Raw genomic sequence first — 21436 nt, forward strand, 5'->3', positions numbered from 1 at the left:
CTCACAAGCAGGCGAGCAGGGCGAGCAAGTGGTCGGATACTTCAGCCGCTCACTGGACCGAGCGGAGAAGAATTACTGCGTGACACGCAGAGAACTGTTGGCTGTGGTGGTGGCAGTGCGCCATTTCCGAACCTACCTCTACGGCAAACGGTTCCTGCTGAGAACGGACCACGCGTCACTCACCTGGCTGCTGAACTTCAAAGAACCGGAGGGCCAGCTGGCTCGCTGGCTGGAGGCGCTCCAGGACTACGACATGGAGATTCGACACCGGGCGGGTCGCCTTCACGGCAACGCGGACGCCCTGTCCAGGCGTCCGTGTGCAGCAGACCAGTGCCAACACTGCCACCGGAGGGAGGAGAGGAGCCTGGCCGCAGCTCAACCGGAGCCCGCTCGTCGGCTACAGGCTGCATCACCGCTGGCAGAGAGAGAGAGAGTCGCTGTTTTCAACGCTCACCAGCGTCGCGCCAACGAGAGGGTCAACGCTCGCCAACAGCACTGCAGAGCGGCAGCTGAGGCCATGGACGCGCAGTCGCCGGTGGACGTGATGTCGAGGGAGGAGATCCGGAAGGCGCAATCGGAGGACGCCACGCTTGGCCGAGTGTGGTCATGGATCGAAGCCGGTCAGCGACCGCCATGGACTGACGTATCAGCACTCGATCCAGAGACCAAAGCGATTTATTCACAGTGGCCGGGAATAGTAGCACGTCAAGGACTGTTGTATAGACACTGGCGAGCCCCCGATCGACAATCTGACATTTTCCAGTTGCTGGTTCCTGCTGGATTACGAGCCCGTGTACTGGAACAGGTACATGGGGCTGTGGGGGCGGCTCATTTCGGCATCGCAAAAACTCTTCGTCGGCTGAGAAGCCACTTCTATTGGCCGGGATGCAGGCTGGACGTTGAACTGCATGTTCACTGCTGTGACGCCTGCACAGCGAAGAAGGGCCCCACGCGACGCTCGCACGCTCCGCTGCAGCAATACGCAGTCGGGGCTCCCATGGAGCGGGTAGCCGTCGATATCATGGGCCCACTGCCAGTCACAGAGCGGGGAAATCGCTACGTGCTCGTGGCTATGGACTATTTCACTAAGTGGCCGGAGGCGTATGCAGTGCCAGATCAGAGCGCCCACACGACAGCGGACAAACTGGTCACTGAGATGTTCTGCCGTTTCGGGGCACCGGAAGAGCTCCACAGCGACCAAGGGCGGAATTTCGAGGCGGAGGTGTTTGCTGAGGTTTGCCAGCGCATGGGCATCCGGAAAACGAGAACGACACCTCTGCATCCACAAAGCGACGGGCTGGTCGAACGGTTTAACCGGACGCTAGCAGTGCAGCTGGCCATATTGGCCGACCGCCGACAAAAGGACTGGGACTTACACTTGCCCCTGGTGCTCTGGGCATATCGCACAGCGGTGCAAGAGTCAACGAAATGCACACCGGCAGCTCTGATGTTCGGGCGAGAGCTACGCACGCCGGTGGACTTGGTGTTCGGTTCGCCTCCGGAAGCGGAGATTGGAGGTAAGCCAGGGCTGGAGTACTACAAGCAGCTACGCGAGAGACTGAAGGGAGTACACGAGTTGGCCCGGCAGGCTATGAGTGAAGCTGGAATACGTCAAAAGCGAGCTTACGACACGCGCTGTCGCGGCCAGGAGTTCCAGACCGGCGATAAAGTGTGGGTGTACTGCCCGGAGAGAAAGAAAGGCATTTCCCCGAAACTCACTAGCCAGTGGGTCGGGCCGTGCGATGTCTTAGAGAAGCTGTCTGATGTGGTCTATCGTGTGAGACTGATTAAGCGTCGGAGAGTTGTGGCTCTCCACCGTGATCGACTGGCCCCGTATCGACCCCTGGCCTCAGCTGAGGGTCGTGGAGACTTTGACACTGACTCTGTGGAACTTGGTGACAATGGAGCTGTGGCTCTAACACCGATCACCGTGCAGCCTTCACCGGAAGTCACCGCCGCGACAGCGGGGCGCCCACAACGCCAGCGTCGCGTCCCAGCCAGGCTCATGGACTGACGTAGGGTAAGACTTGAGTCAAGGGGACATGGACTAAGTCTCGGGGGGCTGTGTAATGATCTGAGCCTAGCTGTATGACTGTACTCCCATAATGCTGTGCGTGTGTGTGTGTATAATGTTGATGTTGGTTGTAGTATGAGTAGTGGCGTTTGCCTTGTTGTGTATGTGTTAGCTGGTATGGTCTTTCTTTGTGTTGTACCTCATGTGTTTACCCCGTGTATTGTATGTGACTACCCTGTTTGTGTATCGTGCTTGTTTAATTGACCTCCCTTGTGTTGCTTGTTTTATGACGTTCGTGTGTTTTGGTGCGAAACCAATAAAGACCATTTTGAGACAACCTTGCAGATTGTTACAATATCTTTTATTTTATATCCTTTATATTTTTCTGAATGACTGATATTTATGACAGCACACTTCATGCAGATTAGCCTATAGCCTAGGCCTACTATTTTTTTTATTACAACTCTACCTCTTTAATTCAGCTGTCTGATTGAAGCCTGGAAATGTTGTAAACAAAGTAGCATAGTTGGCTAGCTTAACCTACCATAGTCTACTGATTGGACTGTCCAGTTTCCCCATGTGTGTTTAAGTTTCAAGGTAATACTTGTTCTCCTTGGGACAGGCCCTTTTGGGAAACGTTGGTATTGAGATGATCAGTCAACTTCAATGCAAGAGTTTTAAACAAATTTGTGCAGCAATGATAGCTAATGATGCTAAGCGGATTTAATAGTAATTTAGCTAGTCGTCTTCTATGCGTCCTTGCTTTCACGATTGTGAATGTTTTATTTAAGTCGCGCGTGTTCATTGAGCAGGAGGGAGAGGGAGAGGGAGGGAGCGCGAGAGAGAGCGGGGCAAGGAGAGGGGGTTTACTTCTATACTGTTTGGTAAAGTTGCACACATAGTCTACAATGAAAGCAAGGAGAGGTATGAAATTATTATTTATTTATTTGTTTTTGGACAACGTAGGCTACCGATAAGTAAAGCGGGAGATGTGGGTTGCTTTGGCGGCCGCGTAAGCTGCAAAGCAGTGCGTGAAACACTAGAAAGGGTGTGTCGCGATTCTACCTTTTCACACCGCGACACAGTATCGTGGATATGAATGTCGCGATTTCGGGTTCAAATCGGAGCGCTCTAAGGAGGAAACTAGACTGAGCCACCAGGCACAAATCATTCCATTTTGTGTCAAAACAAACAAATGTAATGCTTAAACATTATGATAAATATCAGTGATCAACGCCCCCCATTTGTGCCTGATCGCCCCCCTCTCAGCTATCTCATTCACAACGCCCCCCGACGGTGTTCAAACGCCCCCAGGGGGGCGGTACCGCCCCCGTTGAGAAACGCTACCCCAGATGATCAAGCACATTTCAATTATTATTCATCAGTTATTTCATTAACAGTGTTGGGAGTAACGCGTTACAAAAGTAATCTAATTACTGTAATATATTTCTGTTTGCAGCAACGCGGTAATGTAAGGCATTACAAATAAAAATTGGGTAATAAACAGCGTCAAGCAGCGATGAGGGATCCTATGAGACCGACAGCAGGGGCACAGCCTAGTCGCCAGCTTGATGCTATCTTGTCAAGGGTGTGACAAAGATACGGCCCACCAGCAGGTTTCATATGCCAAGATATTCACATCCAGTTGTTTTTGACCATGTGTAATAAGCAATATCATATGATAGATTGATTAAACTTAGCACTACAAACCATCATCAAGTTCAATTTCAAGTAGTTTATTGTCTAAGGAATTATAAGTAATGACATTCTTATGCTCAAGAGCCAGCTCAACTTTAAAGAAAAAATTTATATTGTGTGTGTGTGTATGGGGGGGGGGGGGGGGGGGGTAATGGTGTGTGTGGGAGGGGGTATGTTGTGTGTGTGTGTGTGGGGAGGGGGTATGTTGTGTGTTTGGGTGTGTGTGTGTGTGTGGGGGGGGGGGTACGGGGAGATTGATGTGTGGGTATGGTTTGTGTTTGGGGGGGTATGGTGTAATGGTATGTGAGTTTGTGTGTGTTGGGGGGGGGGGGGGGGGTGTTGGTGTCTGCGTGTGTGTGTGGGGGGGGGAGTAATGGGGTGTACCTGTGTGTGTGTGTGGGGTGGGGTGGGGGGTAATGAGGTGTGTGGGAGGGGGATGATGAAATGGTGTATGTGTGTGTAAGGGGGGAGGTATGCTGTGTGTTTGGATGTGGGGGGGGGGTTATGAAATGGTGTGTGTGTGTGTGGTCGGGGGGGGAGGGTATGGGGGGATTGATGTGTGGGTATGGTGTGTGTGTGTGTGTTGGGGGGAGGGGGTGTACGTATGTTGGGGGGGATTAATGGGGTGTGTGGGGGAGGGAGGGTGTTGGGGGGGTAATGGAGTGTGTGTGTGTGTGTGTGAGTGTGTGATGAAATGGTGTATGTGTGTGTGTGTGTGTGTGTATGGGGGGGGGGTGCAGAAAAAAATGACAGGGTATTTCAAGAAAGAAAGAATATGGCAGCAGTACATGATTTGTATTCATTTGTGGGTGCAGTATAGGATATATTATCCTACAACAGTCTGATAACAGAAAAATGTTAATGACAGCTCCCACGGGGTCTCATTCCAATTAATCTGTCCCACTGCTTAATTCGAGTTTAACAAGCCTGCTGTATGATCTCTGATCTGTTCTGAGCTGCTGACTTTCTCCTCCTCTGCTGATCTTTTACGTTTCCTGCGTCCATCCAGTTTTCCAGACCTTAGCGAACCAATCCCAGAGCTGGTAGCTGTTGACATCACACAGTCTCGTTCTGAGGGGGCTTCAGATGCTGTGTCTGAGATGTGTGTGTGGTAGGCTGAGGGCATGGAGGTTATGTCAGACCTGTCATCTCCACCCACTGAAAACAAAACGCATGCACACTTAGACATTATATCTTCTAGCTGAACAAATATCAGACATTCTGCGATATTCACTCATGGAGGGAAGTACTTCTGCCAGACTCACTTATAGACTATGTTTGCTTTCAGTCCAACACCATGAACATAACATAATAAAACTTACTATCGGGGGGAGTCTCCATGCTGTTTGCCAGCTCAATCTCTTCTATCTGTTCCACCAGCTGCTGCACCTCCATCTTCCTGTCTGCTGCTTTGGTCTCATTTGTCCTCCCTTCCTTATACTGGAAATGGCTTCCTCCATTGAGAACCACTAACTCATCAATCTTCTTCAGCACACCTGGCAGGCTCTCCTCACCTGTCCAGTGAAAATACCTGTTGCAACATTTCTCAACCAGCCACTGCAAGGCCTCTCCTTCACTCTCAATGTACTCCTCAATGTTCCTGTCTGCCGACAGGCTATAAGAGGAGTCAAACATTACTATGGCGTGATCCCAAACTCTGTCCCCAAGAAGCCCCAGATGTGTCTGGAATTGCCTCCTTATTCTCTCAGTAAAGTGAAGATCTGTGCGGACACTCAGCAAAAATGCATGTGGACCAGGATCACACAGAGACAGCCTGGACACAAAATCTGCTTTAGTCCATTGTAGATTCCAGTTCTTAATTGGTGTCATGTAAATTTGACATCCTCCGATCTTCCCATAAACAAATGTTCCTCCTCCTGCCATCTCCTTCTCAGCATATTTTAAGCGCATCAGCATCACTTTTATCCCTGAGAGAGGCTGAAGTTCACCTGTAGAATAATTGATTGATTTATTAATTATTATCATCCTGTGAGCAGAAATAGTATTTTCTGATTCTCTGGTAGGGTGGCTATTAAAGCAGCACTAAAGAAGATTTGCTCCCGGGGTCCTCCTACCGCAATGCTAAACAAAGCGCAAAGATAAACAAACAAAATTGCGTTTTTTGCTACAAAGTATAAACATAACTCTGATGCAATATAGATGGAATGTACCGACAGCAGTCTGTAGAAAGAGATGGGGGTGTTCTACCCGATTTTACATAGCTCGAGTTGCTGCAGCCAGCTGCTAAAGTAGCCAGGTAGCTACAGCGCTACACTCTGGGGGCATGTTCCTGAGCCCCCATGTTCATGCCCCCATAGTATAGCACTGTAGCTGCCTGGCTACTTTAGCTGTTGGATGCAGCAACTCGAGCTATGTAAAACCGATTGTTTTTGGGGGAACCGAAAGAATGACCCTTGTGTATGAAATGTGTTATTTAAATTTATGAATGACCCCTGTGTATTAAATGTCCTATATAAACTTGATTACAAAAACAAAGCTTCTCTATTAAATATAAAATACATTTCAATTGGCATGTTCAAATTTGTTTCCTCTACCATTCTAGCCCGGTTAAAACCAGACCCTTCTCAGTCGTAACTGAGAGTGGGTCTGGGGAAGGTTCGTTCACAGCCCATTTCCAAAGGGTGTTCCCAAACGAACGCCGATCAAAATGCCTCGGACGCAATAGGAGAGGCCAAAAACCAATCAGAGCAACGAAAGAGACAGAGTGACGGAAACACACAATTTGCAACACTGTTTAGTTGTAGGGAGAAGCAGGGAGAATTAACCACTTTTTAATTAAACGTAGGCTAAACGTAGGCTAACGAAGACATCGCGCCACACTGAAAGCTAATATTTTGTCACTAGCAATTTACATCTGCCCTTTGTCAAACACAATTGCATTTTCAGCTCTGAACAAAACCGTTCACGTTCAAACGAGCATTTTGTTTCATTCGTCCTTTCTGGCTGACCGGGACATATAAAGTAGGAATGGGGGACGAGAGACTGAAACATTCAAAGCAATTATGCCGGAATTGTTTCAAGGCAAACACTGAAGTGTAGCATTCGAGTTATGCTCGCATAGCACACCAATTCAAAAGTAGCCTATGTGTTTTCTGTCGGCTACGTGTCCAGCTACTATAGTCCTATAAATGAACAGAATATCAAACCGTTTTCAGTAGCCTACCACTGTTGCAGATATCACATAAGTATCCCTTACATACATGTTTGTGCAATGTTGCATATTCCAACATAAGGAAGCAGTTAAGAAACGTCTAACTCTCTGTCTTAAACCAACGTCTTGGCCCATAAATTTGAGGATTTACGCATGTGTGTTTTAGGCATAGTGCAAGCCCTAATCTCTGACTGAAAGTGTGCAGAACTTGTGCATTTACATAACAATATTTAATACATTTTCCCAGTGGTGACACCCCCGAACCCCCTCAAATGTCTGACCTACAGTATAGCAAGTTCACCAAGTTCCCGATCTCAGCCTCTCGCGGCTGTAGACGGCAATGTTTCATAGGGTACATGTCTATTCATACTGACTATTGACTAACATTTAAAAACATGTTAAATTATATATTTTGTCATATATAACACCTGGCTATAAGTCGCAGGACCAGCCAAACTATGAAAAAAAGTGTGACTTATAGTCCGGAAAATACGTTAGTAATAAACAACTCACCCATGACAAATTTAAAAGTAGCGTCCTGTCTGTAAGCTCTTGTCTCTCTGTCCTCCACTCTTGTACTGAGGTGTCTCCTCTTCTCCTCCACTTCCTGTAGAATAGTTTTGTCAACCTCAAAGTGACGTCCACCATTTCCTGCTACCATCTCCTCAATCTTCTCCAGTAGCTGTGTTACCTGCTTGTCATCTATATTCTGATTGTTGAGGACATGATATCTGTTCCCACATTTCTCTACTAGAGACTGCAGGGCCTCTTCACTCTCAATGTGTTGCTCAATGGGTGTGTCTCCCAGCCAGTCTCCATGGGTGAACAGCACCATGGTGTGACACCAGACTCTGTCACTGAGAAACTCCATATATTGTTGAATAATTTGTTTCTTGTCCACTGTGAAAGGATTATCTACTCTTACAAGCAATAAGATAATATGTGGTCCTGGAGGACACAGAGACACACTGAACACAATCTCCTGTTTAGTGAGCTCAGGAGTGTCTTTGAGGTTGATATTACTCCACCATCCTGGAGCCTCGACTACAGTGACCTGTCTGCCTGCTACTTCTCCCTGTCTCTTCACACACTGAGCTGTTCTTCTCTTCAGGTCAAACTCATCTCTTCCCAGGATGGTGTTTCCTGATGAACTCTTCCCAGCATTTCTGTATCCCAGCAGCACAACTCTGAACTCTGACTGGTGGGATATATTTCCTGCTGAAAAAAATATATAAATATATTTCACATTATATGACCATGTTATCTTAAGAGCTTTGTGGACTTTGAGCAGCAGTAAGGAGTTGTGGTTAAAATCTAGTGAGCTGACCACCTAAAGTGCATGTACACCTTGTACACACCACTTACAGCCCCACTGGCACTGCTAAATGTTGGTGCATCTTTGGCGATACAGCTGACAATGGCCTGATGTGTAAACTTTTCTTTCATTTTCACGGGGACTTACGCCCCGGAACACAGAACTGTAGGGCACATTCTGGATGCTATGTGTTTACATGTGATGCGCATGATATCAAAATGAATTTGAAAATAAAACCAAAAATAACAGGCAGATAAAAACTAGCCCATCAAGTGTAAACCAAATGCACAGTGTTCAATTTCACCAACTTTACTATTTTACTAATTGTTAATAAAGAATGCTAGAGATGCTAGAGATGAAGATTGTTAAATACTCACGCTTCAGTGACTGGAGGTGTTGTCTTTGCCTCTCCACCTTCATCAGTCTCTCTGTTGCTCTCTCTTCTTCTTTCTCCCTCCTTTCCTGTGTTTCCTCCAGTCTCTTTCTGTCCATCTGAAAGTGACAGTGTTTGTTTCCTCTTAACATCTCTTCTACCTTCTCCAGCAGCTGTGCAATCTGGGTCATGTCACTACTTTTGTTATTGTTGAGGACATGATATCTGTTCCCACATTTGTCTAGTAGAGACTGCAGGGCCCCTTCACTCTCAATGTACTGCTCAATGGTTATGTCTCCCAGCCAATCTCCACAGGTAAACAACACCATGGTGTGACTCCAGACAGCACCACCGAGAAGCTCCAGGTGTTGTTGGATGTTTCTTCTATTGTCCTCTGTGAAATGAATACCCACTCTTACAAGTAGTAGTAGAATGTGAGGTCCTGGAGGACACAGAGACACACTGAGCACAATCTCCTGTTTAGTGAGCTCAGGAGTGTCTTTGAGGCTGACATTCCTGAACCATCCCGGAGCCTCGACTACAGTGACTTGTCTGCCTGTTACTTCTCCCTGTCTCTTCACACACTGAGCTGTTCTTCTCTTCAGGTCAAACTCCTCTCTGCCCAGGATGGTGTTTCCTGATGAACTCTTCCCAAATCCTTTGGATCCCAGCAGCACAACTCTGAACTCTGACAAACAGGGTGATTTGTCTGCTGAAAAGAATATATAAATATGTTTGATATTATATGACCATGTTATCTTAAGAACTTTGTGGTGCTTTAAGCAGCAGTAAGGAGTTGTGGTTTAAATCTAGTGAGCTAACCACCTAAAATGCATGTACACCTTGTACACACCACTTACAGCCCCACTGGCACTGCTAGATGTTGGTGCATCTTTGGAGATACAGCTGACAATGGCCTGATAATAATAATAATAATAATACATTTTATTTGTTACATAGCGCCTTTCAAGTCACCCAAGGTCGCTTTACACACTAGACATTGAGACAAAATGCCAGACGGAGCGGCGTAGTCGCCAGCGTTCCCGTGACATCAAGACAAACAAACAAATTTACAAAAGACGCACAAGACAAAAGATGCTTGATGGAGCGGCGTAATCGCCAGCGTACCCGAGACACCTAACGGTAGACATATAAGACAGACAACAAACAAAAATTAACAAGTAATAAAATAAATAAATAAATAAGAAATTAAAATAAAGAAAAGTCCGTGTTAACTTAACGTTAGTCCCACTCAGTCCAATGGCAATGATATGTACAGCTGTGTCTTCAGACCAAACCGGAGGATTTAACGTTAACAGGCCTTCAATAAGTGATGTTAGTAGGCCCTAACTTGTAACAGTTAGACTGCAGTCTAGCTAGATCACTGGAAGCATAACCAAAGTTCCTGCTTTAACCCTCTCTGGCATAACCGTCTGAAGTCGTGGGCGATCTTGCAGATCAGCAACTCGGTGGACTTATGACAGCGACAGTTTGATGCTCCGAGAGATTGCAGTTCTTCAACGTAGTTTCAAACGTTAGCAGCACAATCCAGACTACTCCAGGCAAGGCAGATGGCAGCTCGCAGGTCTGCAGCAGAGTAGCATCTAGGTCCAGCTGTTCCGAGAAATCTCCTCGACCAGACAGTGAAGTGCAGCACCGCTCACGGATGGATGGATGGAAGAATGTCAGTCCAGGGCAAAAGCTAACGTTAGCCATAGCAAGCTCCCAATGGACCAACTTTAACGACATCAGCCGACTTGGAAGCAGTACCGTTAAAGGGACTAAGAATAACACGAAAACTATCAAAAATAACGTAAATAAAGAGAGAATACATTTAACTACACAAATCAATAAAAAAAAAAAAAAAAAAAAAAATGAACATGACATTACATAAAATTACGAACATTACATAAAAACAAACAAAAACATGGTGCCAGACGGAGCGGCGTGTCTCGCCAGCGTCCCCGTAACCTAGCAACCTGATGTGTAAACTTTTCTTTCATTTTCACGGGAACTTACGCCCCAGAACACAGAACTGTAGGGCACATCCTGGATGCTATGTGTTTACATGTGATGCGCATGATATCAAAATGAATTTGAAGATAAAACCAAAAATAACAGGCAGATAAAAACTAGCCCATCAAGTGTAAAGCAAATGCACAGTGTTCAATTTTACCAACTTTACTATTTTACTTATTTCTTAGTAAAGACTGCTAGAGATGCTAAGAGATGAAGATTGCTAAATACTCACACTTCCGTGACTGGAGGTGTAATCTTTGCTTCTCCACCTTCATCATTCTCTCTGTAGCTCTCTCTTCTTCTTTCTCCCTCCTCTCCTTTACTTCCTCTAGTCTCTTTCTGTCCATCTCATAGTGATGGCCCCCGTTCCCAGATAAAATTTCTTCCATCTTCTCCATCAGCTCTGTGATATGTGTTCTGTCACATTTGTCCTCATTGTTGAGAACATGATATCTGTTCCCACATTTGTCTACTAGAGGACACAATGCCTCTTCACTCTCTATGTACTGCTCAATGGTTGTGTCTCCCAGCCAGTCTCCATTGGTAAACAGCACCATGGTGTGACTCCAGACAACACCACCGAGAAGCTCCAAGTGTTCCTGAATATTTGTTCTTTCTTTAATTGTGCAAGAGGCATCAATATCTATGACAAGTAGGACAGCATGTGGTCCTGGAGGACACAGAGACATGCTGAGCACAATCTCCTGTTTAATGAGCTCAGGAGTGTCTTTGAGGTTGCAGTTATTACACCATCCTGGAGCCTCGACTACAGTGACCTGTCTGCCTGCTACTTCTCCCTGTCTCTTCACACACTGAGCTGTTCTTCTCTTCAGGTCAAACTCATCTCTGCCCAGGATGGTGTTTCCTGATGAACTCTTCTCAGATGTTCTGTATCCCAGCAGCACAACTCTGAACTCTGACCGCGGGGATGAATTCCCTGCTGAAAAGAATATATAAATATTTTTGACATTATATGACCATGTTATCTTAAGAACTTTGTGGACTTTAAGCAGCAGTAAGGAGTTTTGGTTTAAATCTAGTGAGCTAACCACCTAAAGTTCATGTACACCTTGTACACACCACTTACTGCCCCAATGGCACTGCTAAATGTTGGTGCATCTTTGGAGATACAGCTGACAATGGCCTGATGTGTAAACTTTTCCTTCATTTTCACAGGGACTTACGCCCCGGAACAAAGAACTGTAGTGCACATCCTGGATGGTTAGTGGAAACGGCACATGTGTTTTATCAAAATTAATTTGATAAAACCAAAAATAACAGGCAGGTAAAACTAGCCAATCAAGTGTAAGGCAATGCACAGTGTTGTTTCAATTTCACTAAATGTACTATTTTACTAATTTCTTCCATGGACATAATAATTAATATTAAGATATATTTGATTCAATGTTTCATAAACTAGATAATTATGAAGATTGTTGAACATTTATTTTTGCTATGAAAAAGCTCAGTTTGTTTAGTACAAAACACAGAAAATACAATACAACTCACGCTTCAGTGACTGGAGGTGTTGTCTTTGCTTCTCCACCTTCATCAGTCTCTCGGTTGCTCTCTGTTCTTCATTCCTCCTCTTCTCCTTCACTTCCTCCAGTCTCTTTCTGTCCATCTCAAAGTAACAGTTTTTGTTTCCTGCTACCATCTCTTCTATCTTCTCCAGCAGCTCTGTGACCTGATCACCTGTCCTATTCTTATTGTTGATGACATGATATCTGTTCCCACATTTCTGTACTAGAGGCTGCAGTGCCTCTTCACTCTCAATGTGCTGCTCAATGGTTGTGTCTCCCAGCCAGTCTCCATGGGTGAACAGCACAATGGTGTGACTCCAGATATCCCCACTGAAAAGTGTCAAATATTGCTGCACTTCTTGTCTGTATTGACGAGTGAAACAGACATCAATACATATGAGCAGTAGGAGAGCATGGGGTCCAGGATCACACAAGGCCACACTCAGTACAGTTTCCTGTTTGAGGAATTCAGGAGCCTCAGCCGTGCCATATTGCCACCACCAGCCTGGGGTGTTGACCACAGTGACCTTCCTTCCTGCCACCTCCCCCTCTCTCTTCTCACACTTTGATATAGAACACAAATCAAACACATCTTCACCCAGGATGGTGTTCCCTGTTGAAGACTTGCTAGCATGCTTGAATCCCAAAAGAAGAATTCTCAGAGATGACTGATGTATTTGATCTTTTAGGGAATTTAAAAAAATATATAATACATGTTTTAGCAGTCAACATGTCATGATGTGATGGTTAAACAATGTTAAATGTCTACCACACATTCTCTTTATAATAGTCAATTTATCAAAATAGTCATTACTGGATTATAAATGCTAATTTCAGCTGTGGTTCAACAGTTTACTTACTTACCCAATAATTTAACAGGATAAAGTTATATCATACAAATACGCTAATACAATGAGAGAGTCTTTCTCACCCAGTGATGCCCTGAGGTCTTGTCTTTGTTTCTTCACCTTCATCATCCTCTTCTCTGCTCTGATTTTCTCCGTCTTCGCCTGCTCCTCTAAGTTTTGTAAAAGATCTTCACTCATTTTAAAGATAGAGCTCTTATTCATTGCGACCATGTTTTCTATCTTCTCCAACAGCTGTGTGACCTGCATAGTATCACCTCTATTCTGATTGTTGAGGACATGATATCTGTTCCCACATTTCTCTACTAGAGACTGCAGGGCCTCTTCACTCTCAATGTACTGCTCGATGGTTGTGTCTCCCAGCCAGTCTCCATGGGTGAACAGCACCATGGTGTGACTCCACACTCTCTCACTGAGAAGAAATAAGTGGTGTTGAACTGATGTCTTGTGTTGCTCTGTGAAAGCAGCATCCACTCGTATGACTAAACAAAAACTATAGGGACCCTGATCACACAAACACTGACTGAGAACAATCTCTCTTTTGAGCATCTCAGGGCTGAATGCTAAAGACGCACGACCATTCCATCCAGGTGCCTCCACCACAGTGACCTGTCTACCTGCTACTGCTTCCTGTCTCTTCACACAAACAGCAGATCTCTGTCCAGGCTGAAACTCCTCTCTGCCCAGGATGGTGTTTCCTGATGAACTCTTTCCAGCATCTTTAAATCCCAGCAGCACAATTCTGAGATCTGAAAGCAGTGCACCTCCTGCAGGAGAATGAAGAACTTCAGCAGATGACTGTGTGTGTGTGTGTGTGTGTGTGTGTGTGTGTGTGTTTGTGTGTGTGTGTGTGTGTGTGCGTGTGTGTGTGTCTGTGTGTGTGTGTGTGTGTGTGTGTGTGTGTGTGTGTGTGTGCGTGTGAGTTGATTTAAATGTCATAACCTGCAGGTCACAGTGCCTTGATGTTCATCTCCTTACTATTATTGTTACTGTTTTGTATCTGTAGAATGTGTAGGCTCATGGAGGTAAAACTTCTGATAAGGAAGAGACTGGATATCATATCTGCCTAATGGTGTCTGGACTTACAAACCAACTTAGATGTGAAATTCAGTACAAAAAGTTTACCTGTATGACATTTATCAATTTTCTTTTGCTTCAATGTATAATATTACTTCTGGAAGTCTTTTTACGGACCACTTCAACTCACACGGCAGCCATTGTGTAAACCAAAAGGAGGCTCAGGGCTACACTGAATACATCATTAGTGCGTTTAAAGTCAATTACATTACATTATAAGGGCCACTGTCCCCAGAGCAACTCCGGGTTAAGTGCTTTGATCAGGGGCACAACGATGGAAGCCAGATATTGAATTCACAACTTCTCAGGCAACTGCATGCTAGTCCACCTCATTAACCAGGACACTAACACCATCCCTACTCATTTACTACATATTATTTTTCACATAATTTCACTCACCCAGTCTCTGGATTTTCATTCTCCTCTCCTCTGCTCTCTTCTCTTCTTCGCTCCGCTTCTCTTCAACCTTTTGCAATATCTCAACATTTATTTCATAGTGCAGTCTACTGTTTCTTGCCACCATTTCTTCTATCTTCTCCAGCAGCTCTGTGACTTGTGTATTATCTTTGCTCTTAATGTTGAGGACATGATATCTGTTCTCACAATTCTTTACAAGCAACTGGAGCATTTTCCCTTTAACCTCAAAGCCTTTCTCTTCTGCAGGAGTCTCCTGGATGAACAGAACTAGAGAGTGTTTCCAGGCTCCATGGCCCAGAAGACTCAGGTGGTTTGATGTGGCATTTCTCTCTGCCTCTGTGATGTTCATGTTCTCATGGATGACCAGCAGAAAGGCATGAGGTCCTGGAGGACACAGAGTCACACTGAGAACAATCTCCTGTTTCAGGAGGATAGGAAAGTCCTTATAAAAATATTCATTATATTTCATCCATCCAGGAGTGTCCACCACAGTGACCTGTCTCCCTGCTACCTCTCCCTGTCTCTTCACACACTGCAGTGTTCTCACATCAGGGTCAAACTCCTCTCTGCCCAGGATGGTGTTTCCTGCTGAACTCTTCCCAGCTTCACTGTTCCCCAGCAGCACAATCCTCAAGTCAAAGAGATTGGGGATATCACCTGATCATGAGCCAACACAGGGAAACAACACACACTGTTAAGCTTTTAGAAAATACTTGAGCTCCCCAAATGTTAATGAAACAATATTAATGAAACAATAATAGATTCACTGTCATATCAACTATTCACAACAGGAAAAATAACTTGAAAACAAATACACATGTTCCATTAGGGTATCAGAGTGATGGACATGTTCCATTAGGGTATCAGAGTGATGGACATGTTCTATTAGGGTATCAGAGTGATGGACTCACCAGTAGATCCCCCTGCAGCCATCTCTTCAGTTTTACTCAGATCACTCAGATGTCATGACCGCATTCACACTGAAAGAGGACAACATGGCAGCATGATGGTGTTTAAATGAACAGCATGGCAGCATAATTGTGTTTAATGGACAACATAGCAGCAGAATGGTGTTTAATAGTTATGGGTAGCATTTTTCACAACCAGCATTCAAAATGCAGGCCAAATTCAAAATATTTCAGAGTGGTGTCTCAACCACCCCATACTGCCATCCCTCATAGCTGCACTAAATATTTTACACTTATTAATTTAGCAGACATACAACAATTACAACTCGGGTACATTCACAAGAGTAACATGTATCCAAAATGTCATATTATGACAATATGTATTTATAATGTGAGACGAATGCTTGCTTTAGAGTTTTTATGACATTTTGAATGTGGTGTGTCATTTTTCTGGAGATTTGAGGCATTTTGCATTTTGTGTGAGCAATACTGGGTTTTGTGTAGAGTTTTGAAAATGTGTGTAGACTGACAAAAACTGTAATAGAAAATACTATGTTGATTTTACTGTGAATTGAAATGATCATGTAATGTTAATCATACTCATATTACCTTTATTTAGAAACAAGGAATGGTTTTTGACCTCATCCAAATCAGTATCTGTGTGTTTCCTGATTGAAGGCATTATCTTTTGCGTATCTTCCTGTTTGAGTAAATGGCTGTTGATTGCTAGTGGTTCCGGTTTTTACAAGCATGTGTATTAACACATTGATGTTTTTTTTACTGTTTTTGTTTCTTTTATTTTCTTTTATTTCAGTTGTATAATGTAGCCTTCACACCAAGTCTATATATAAAATGTCTTACCTTCACTATATCGTTCATTCCTCAGAGTTCCGAAATCCAAAGAAGTGTTAGTCTCACATACTGTACACCATAGTAGCTGCTTCTGTCTGCAGTGCACTCTGTGTGTGTTCCAGTAAAGAGGACCAAAACCTGTTTGACAGCATGACGCTGGTATCATGTTTCGATGTGACACATTCTTTACAGTCACATGATGAGTTGGACATGTTCTGTATCTGCCCTGAACCCCCTCATGTCTCAATCACACATTTCTTCCTCTTAAAGGATAATTCCGGTGTGATTTTGACCTAAAGTGTGTTGAAACATGATAACGAGTGTGAATGTATGTCTCATAGCTCATCTCGGCTTATCCCCTGCACTCAGAGTGATTTATTTGCATGGCTAGGCCGATGCCCGAGGCACCACAACGAAACACTGTGTTGGTAGCATTGGCTAACTAGCGCCAGATTTCTGAGTACAGGGGACAAGCATAAACTGTTTATGTACACATAAACTATTTTATTGTAAGGCCCCCCATGAACGAAAGTTCACGAAACTTGGCATGCATTCGGAGGGTGTCATAATGATCCTACACTTTTATTTTTGTGTAGTTTTGACCTTGTCAGCCAGAGATATTGTGATGAAAACACCTCATTTTTTGCTTTTTAATTTTTAACTAGGTGGCGCTATACATGAAATAAGTGGTAATGGGATGGGTTGACATGCCCCCTTAAGACCAACATAAAAAAAAAGGTGGACCTCCTAGGCCCTACGGTTCTCGAGATATTCACAGAAAACTGTCTCCGGCCACCTACAGGCCAGTTGGTGTATAGTAACATAAATTAATTTATTGTGTGGCCCCCCATGAACGGAATTCCACGAAACTTGGCGTGCATTCAGAGAGTGTCATAATGATCCTACACTTCCAATTTCGTGCAGTTTTGACTATGTTAGGTCACAGATACCTGCGATTACAACATCTCATTTTTACTTTTTTGTGTTTAACTAGGTGGCACTATAAATGAAATGAGTGGTTATGGAATGGGTTGACATGGCCCCTTGAGATCAACATACAAAAAAATGGTCCTCCTAAACCCAACGGTTCTCGAGATATTCACAGAAAACTGTGTCTGCCCTACCCTCCTTTCGGGGGGTCCAGTCCAGCGGGGGGCTACAGATCAAAACGAAAAACGATGGTTCCATGCTATCCATGTGGGGTTACATGCCTACCAAGTTTCGTGTACCCCGGTCTTACAGCATCCCGGGAATCCTTGACGGAAATTTGGACATGCGAAAAAGAAAAAGAAAAATCTGACTAAACCTGTATGACCGCTGCTTCGCTGCGTGGCGGTCATAATAAGAGAACAGGCCACTTCCAATGCTGCAAAACCGGAAGCAGCTAGCTTTGTTAAAAAAAACCTGCACATTGAGTAGCACTACAAGTAAGGGTGAAGTGCAAATATTTTCAGTATTTTTTTTCTGCCTGCTAAAATATAAACAGCAAAACATTTCCTTATCAATGGTATGGAGTAAAACTTCACTTCCACTTCCACTTGAAACTGAAGTCTGGCACACACGACCGGCGATGTCGGTCGAATGAAGCGGTGGAATCCTGTTAATCGCTTTACTGCACACTACTGTCAACACGATCACCCATCAATTCAGTGGAGCTACACTGACCAACAGCTGTTTTCTATTAAGACGTATGAAAATCTAACCTGGCCCTAGCCAGATGAATGTCGTTCCGCTTAGCTCCGCCTAGCTTCACTCACATCCATCTGGAACCTCTTCCATTGAGAGTGATTTCTCCAACCAACTTTATGGTTTAGCCAATCAGGACGCAGGGCGGGAGTTTCATAGATGTGACATAGCGTAGAAGCGACTGTGAGACTGTTATCAGCGTCACGGGTTGGCTTCGATGTGAGTGGTTGAAGTAGCACGTCAATAGATGACGGACAAGTGGCTTATTCAATCATATGCAAGCATTTTTTGATTAGGTCCAGCCTTCTGAAGCAACACTTCAATGGATCGGTTCCAGATGGATGAGTGGAGCTAGGCGGAGCGAAATTCATCTGGCTAGGGCCAGGTTAATGAAAATCACCCTGAAAAATAGAAAGCGGCTGATTAGACTGCTGGGACGGCGACGGTCACACTTGCTGTGATGTAGAGGTGCAATAAGCTGCCCCTCTCCACTGTGTCCAGGGGTGAGAGGTGACTCCTCATTCAGTGATGTAGAGGTGCAATAAGCTGCCCCTCTCCACTGTGTCCAGGGGTCGCATCATTTAATGAGAGGTGCAGAGGTGACCCCCCAGCCCATCAGTGATGTAGAGGTGCAGTAGAACACATCATGGGGCGACACTGTAGTTTACAGCAGCCGAGTCCAGTACTGTTGTTTGCAACAGCCACGTTACACAGTGTTGCAGTACGAGCAATATGGGCTGGGCTGGGTGGTCCAGAGGTAGCTGAGGAGGATGAGGAGGAAGAGGGGGAAGAGGAGGAGGAAGATAGTGTTGAAAAACGAAGGCCACTTCATGGCTGGTTTTGAGGCCTGTCGCCAGATATTCACCAATTTCTTTCCCATAGTTTGCTTTTAACCCACAAACTCCGGACCAGAGACAAAGCAAATCCATTGTGCAATACATTCATGCTCGGAAAGGAACAGATCACTCTGAACAGGCACACAAAGAGTGTGCTCTCAACAGGGCTCCTCAGACAGAAATAAAAAGATGTTGGGGTGCTTCTTCCTTTCCGTATTTGAACTTGCTTTATTAGATTGGCATTCTTCAACCTAGGGTCTGTTTTGAGATGATACAGTATGTCTAAATTCTAGTTTGGGACCACAACGTCAGACAGGATTATACACTTACAACAACATAACATATAGATTCTAATAATTCAGTTAAGTAGCATACTTTATACCAGCTATGGCTACAATGTCAAAAATGACCTTTTTGGCATCTATGGTCTGTGACATAATCTGGTAGATCAACATGTTCGGGGCCCAGGTTGAAATATACTGGATTTTTCATTTAACTTCAGAATCTTGGTGACCTCAAACTGACCCTATATGAGACTTCAGTGTGTGAGTGTGTTTGTGAAGGACTTCAGTGTGTGTGTGAGTGTGTGTGGAACTTCAGTGTTTGAGTGTGTGTGTGGGGGGGGGGGACATCAGTGTTTGAGTGTGTGTGTGCCTACAAGAAACACTCACTACCTGTGCTAAACTCCAAATTAGTACGTAAACATATGTGTCTATTTACTGTCAAAACGAATAAACCACACTCAGTTGTACTTCTGTATCAAATAATCACAACTCACAAAAGGTTACTTATCTGCATCTATTATTACATCAATAGCCTACTACTACATTACATGTATATCCATCCAGGGGCTGGGTAGTGTTTCTTGGTGTTTTATGCCCCCAACGTTGTCTACAAGGCTGCGCTGCCTGGAAGGCACTAGGGTTAGACATGGGTTAAGGTTAGGGTTAATAGGTTTAGGATTTGGTGCCTTTAAGTTAGAGGTGGCAGCGCTGCCTGGAACACGACATTGGGGGCATAAAACACCATAATATGCAGGTTCAGGTATTTTTTGCGACTGCAGAGCTTCCCTAGCCTGACGAGCCAGACATTAATATGTAGGGTCTGGGCACTCACCTTAGGCAGTGCTCAGTCCGAGGGGCAGGATAATCAGTTGTCTTTCAAATTCCCTCTGCATGCAATAGGTTAGCACTACAACTCATGAGTATCATGCGTTTTCCCACCAGCGGAGCTAAATGGCTACTTTTGCCAACTTAAAAAAAAAGAACTTAAAACAAAAGCTTACCTCGTGTCACGCTGTTCGCCAACAGCAACATCCATTTTTCTTTGTTTTCAAGTAGCAGGGAATTCAAGCCAAACCATTGCAACTCTGCCATCAAATATTATGTTAAGCCCGCCTAACGTTTCTATAAACGATGTGATTGGCCCTATCGAAGTTTAATTTTTCCAGCTTGCAAGCCAACGGAGAGTTGCTAGACTAGCCCAGGCTAGGATGTGTCTAGATTTCTAGGCCAGAGATTCCCACTAGAGTTGCGATATATTTATGTTTTACTCTGCCGCTACTTCTCGTAGCTTGTTCCCACTGTACACATTGAAAATGCTTTTGTTGTGGAGATGAAGGATTAAAAACAGACAAAAACTATCTCTATATATACTGACAAGGTAATGTTTTAAAATTCTCATGAGATGTCTTCGGGCCGCTATTCTTGAAGTTGCATGGCTGGTTCTCTCGTTAATGACTTGCTACGTCAATGCTGTATGGCTATGCTAGGTGAACAATTCCCCTATTACAAGTTAATCTACCATCAAATTTGCTTTGTAAACGTTATATTATGGTGAAAATCTTGCATAGGGTGTGTGTGTGTGCGAACTCTGATTCACACAGCATAACATGCTAGGCCAGGGGTTCCCAAACTTTTCCACGACAAGGCCCCCCAAATACCACTAGGTTCTGGCCAAGGACCCCTTGATGTGTTATTAAACCCATTGACAATACTGCGGCAAATGTAAAATGACATTAAGCTAATTCTAATAATTATTTTAGCCACAAGCACTTCGCGATTGAGCATACAGTGTGTAAAAATTGCATTTGGAGCTTTCTACTACATGAGAGCTATCATTCTACTATTATTCCCATTCATCATGGAAAATATAATGTTCAGATATGTGACAAATTATTCTAATGGCATTGTATAACAATTCTCATAGTAAAAGGTATATTTAAAAAAAATTCAAATGTATTTATTTGTTGCTTTTATTTTTCCTTCCAAATTGTTGAGGCCCCCCTGGCACCCCCTCGCGGCCCCGGCCCCCACTTTGAAAACCACTGCGCTAGACAATAAAACGAATCATTATTCCCCACCACAAACGACAACTTTACCATCAAGACAACAAAAGAAATCAGTCGATTTCAAGAAGAAGAGAAGATGGAGAGGGTGTCCAGCTTGAAATTCCTGGGCACAGACATTACAGAGGACTTCTCATTGACAGCAATCATCACAGAATTACACATACAGCACCCTGGTATGGTACAGCAGGTATGGTACAGCAGCTGTATGGTATGGTTCCCCTCCCGCTGCCTGCAGAAGACAAACAACATTCTGCAAGACTCCTGCCGACCACCTGTGCACTGCAAAAACTGCTTATCTAACAAAATCTCACCAAGTGTTATTAATCTTAT

General features: G+C 44.4%; 1 protein-coding gene across 1 annotated transcript; it reads right to left on the reverse strand.

Moving 5' to 3' along the window:
• Positions 1-4364: 4364 nt before the first annotated feature.
• Positions 4365-16323, reverse strand: LOC143101202 (uncharacterized). Its single transcript, XM_076264618.1, has 10 exons — positions 16244-16323; positions 15386-15454; positions 14457-15131; positions 13046-13747; positions 12101-12796; positions 10824-11531; positions 8577-9284; positions 7398-8102; positions 5035-5661; positions 4365-4870 (listed from the first exon to the last, which is right to left on the reverse strand). The coding sequence occupies exons 2-10, from the start codon at positions 15405-15407 to the stop codon at positions 4620-4622; spliced, it is 5094 nt and encodes a 1697-aa protein (XP_076120733.1). The 5' UTR covers positions 15408-15454; positions 16244-16323; the 3' UTR covers positions 4365-4619.
• Positions 16324-21436: the final 5113 nt, after the last annotated feature.

Source organism: Alosa pseudoharengus, unplaced genomic scaffold (genome assembly GCF_046254945.1).
Source record: "Alosa pseudoharengus isolate Yale_2024_CS ecotype anadromous, Long Island Sound unplaced genomic scaffold, YU_APseudo_1.1 YU_APseudo_1.1_scf_30, whole genome shotgun sequence".
Classification (NCBI taxonomy): Eukaryota; Metazoa; Chordata; class Actinopteri; order Clupeiformes; family Clupeidae; genus Alosa; species Alosa pseudoharengus.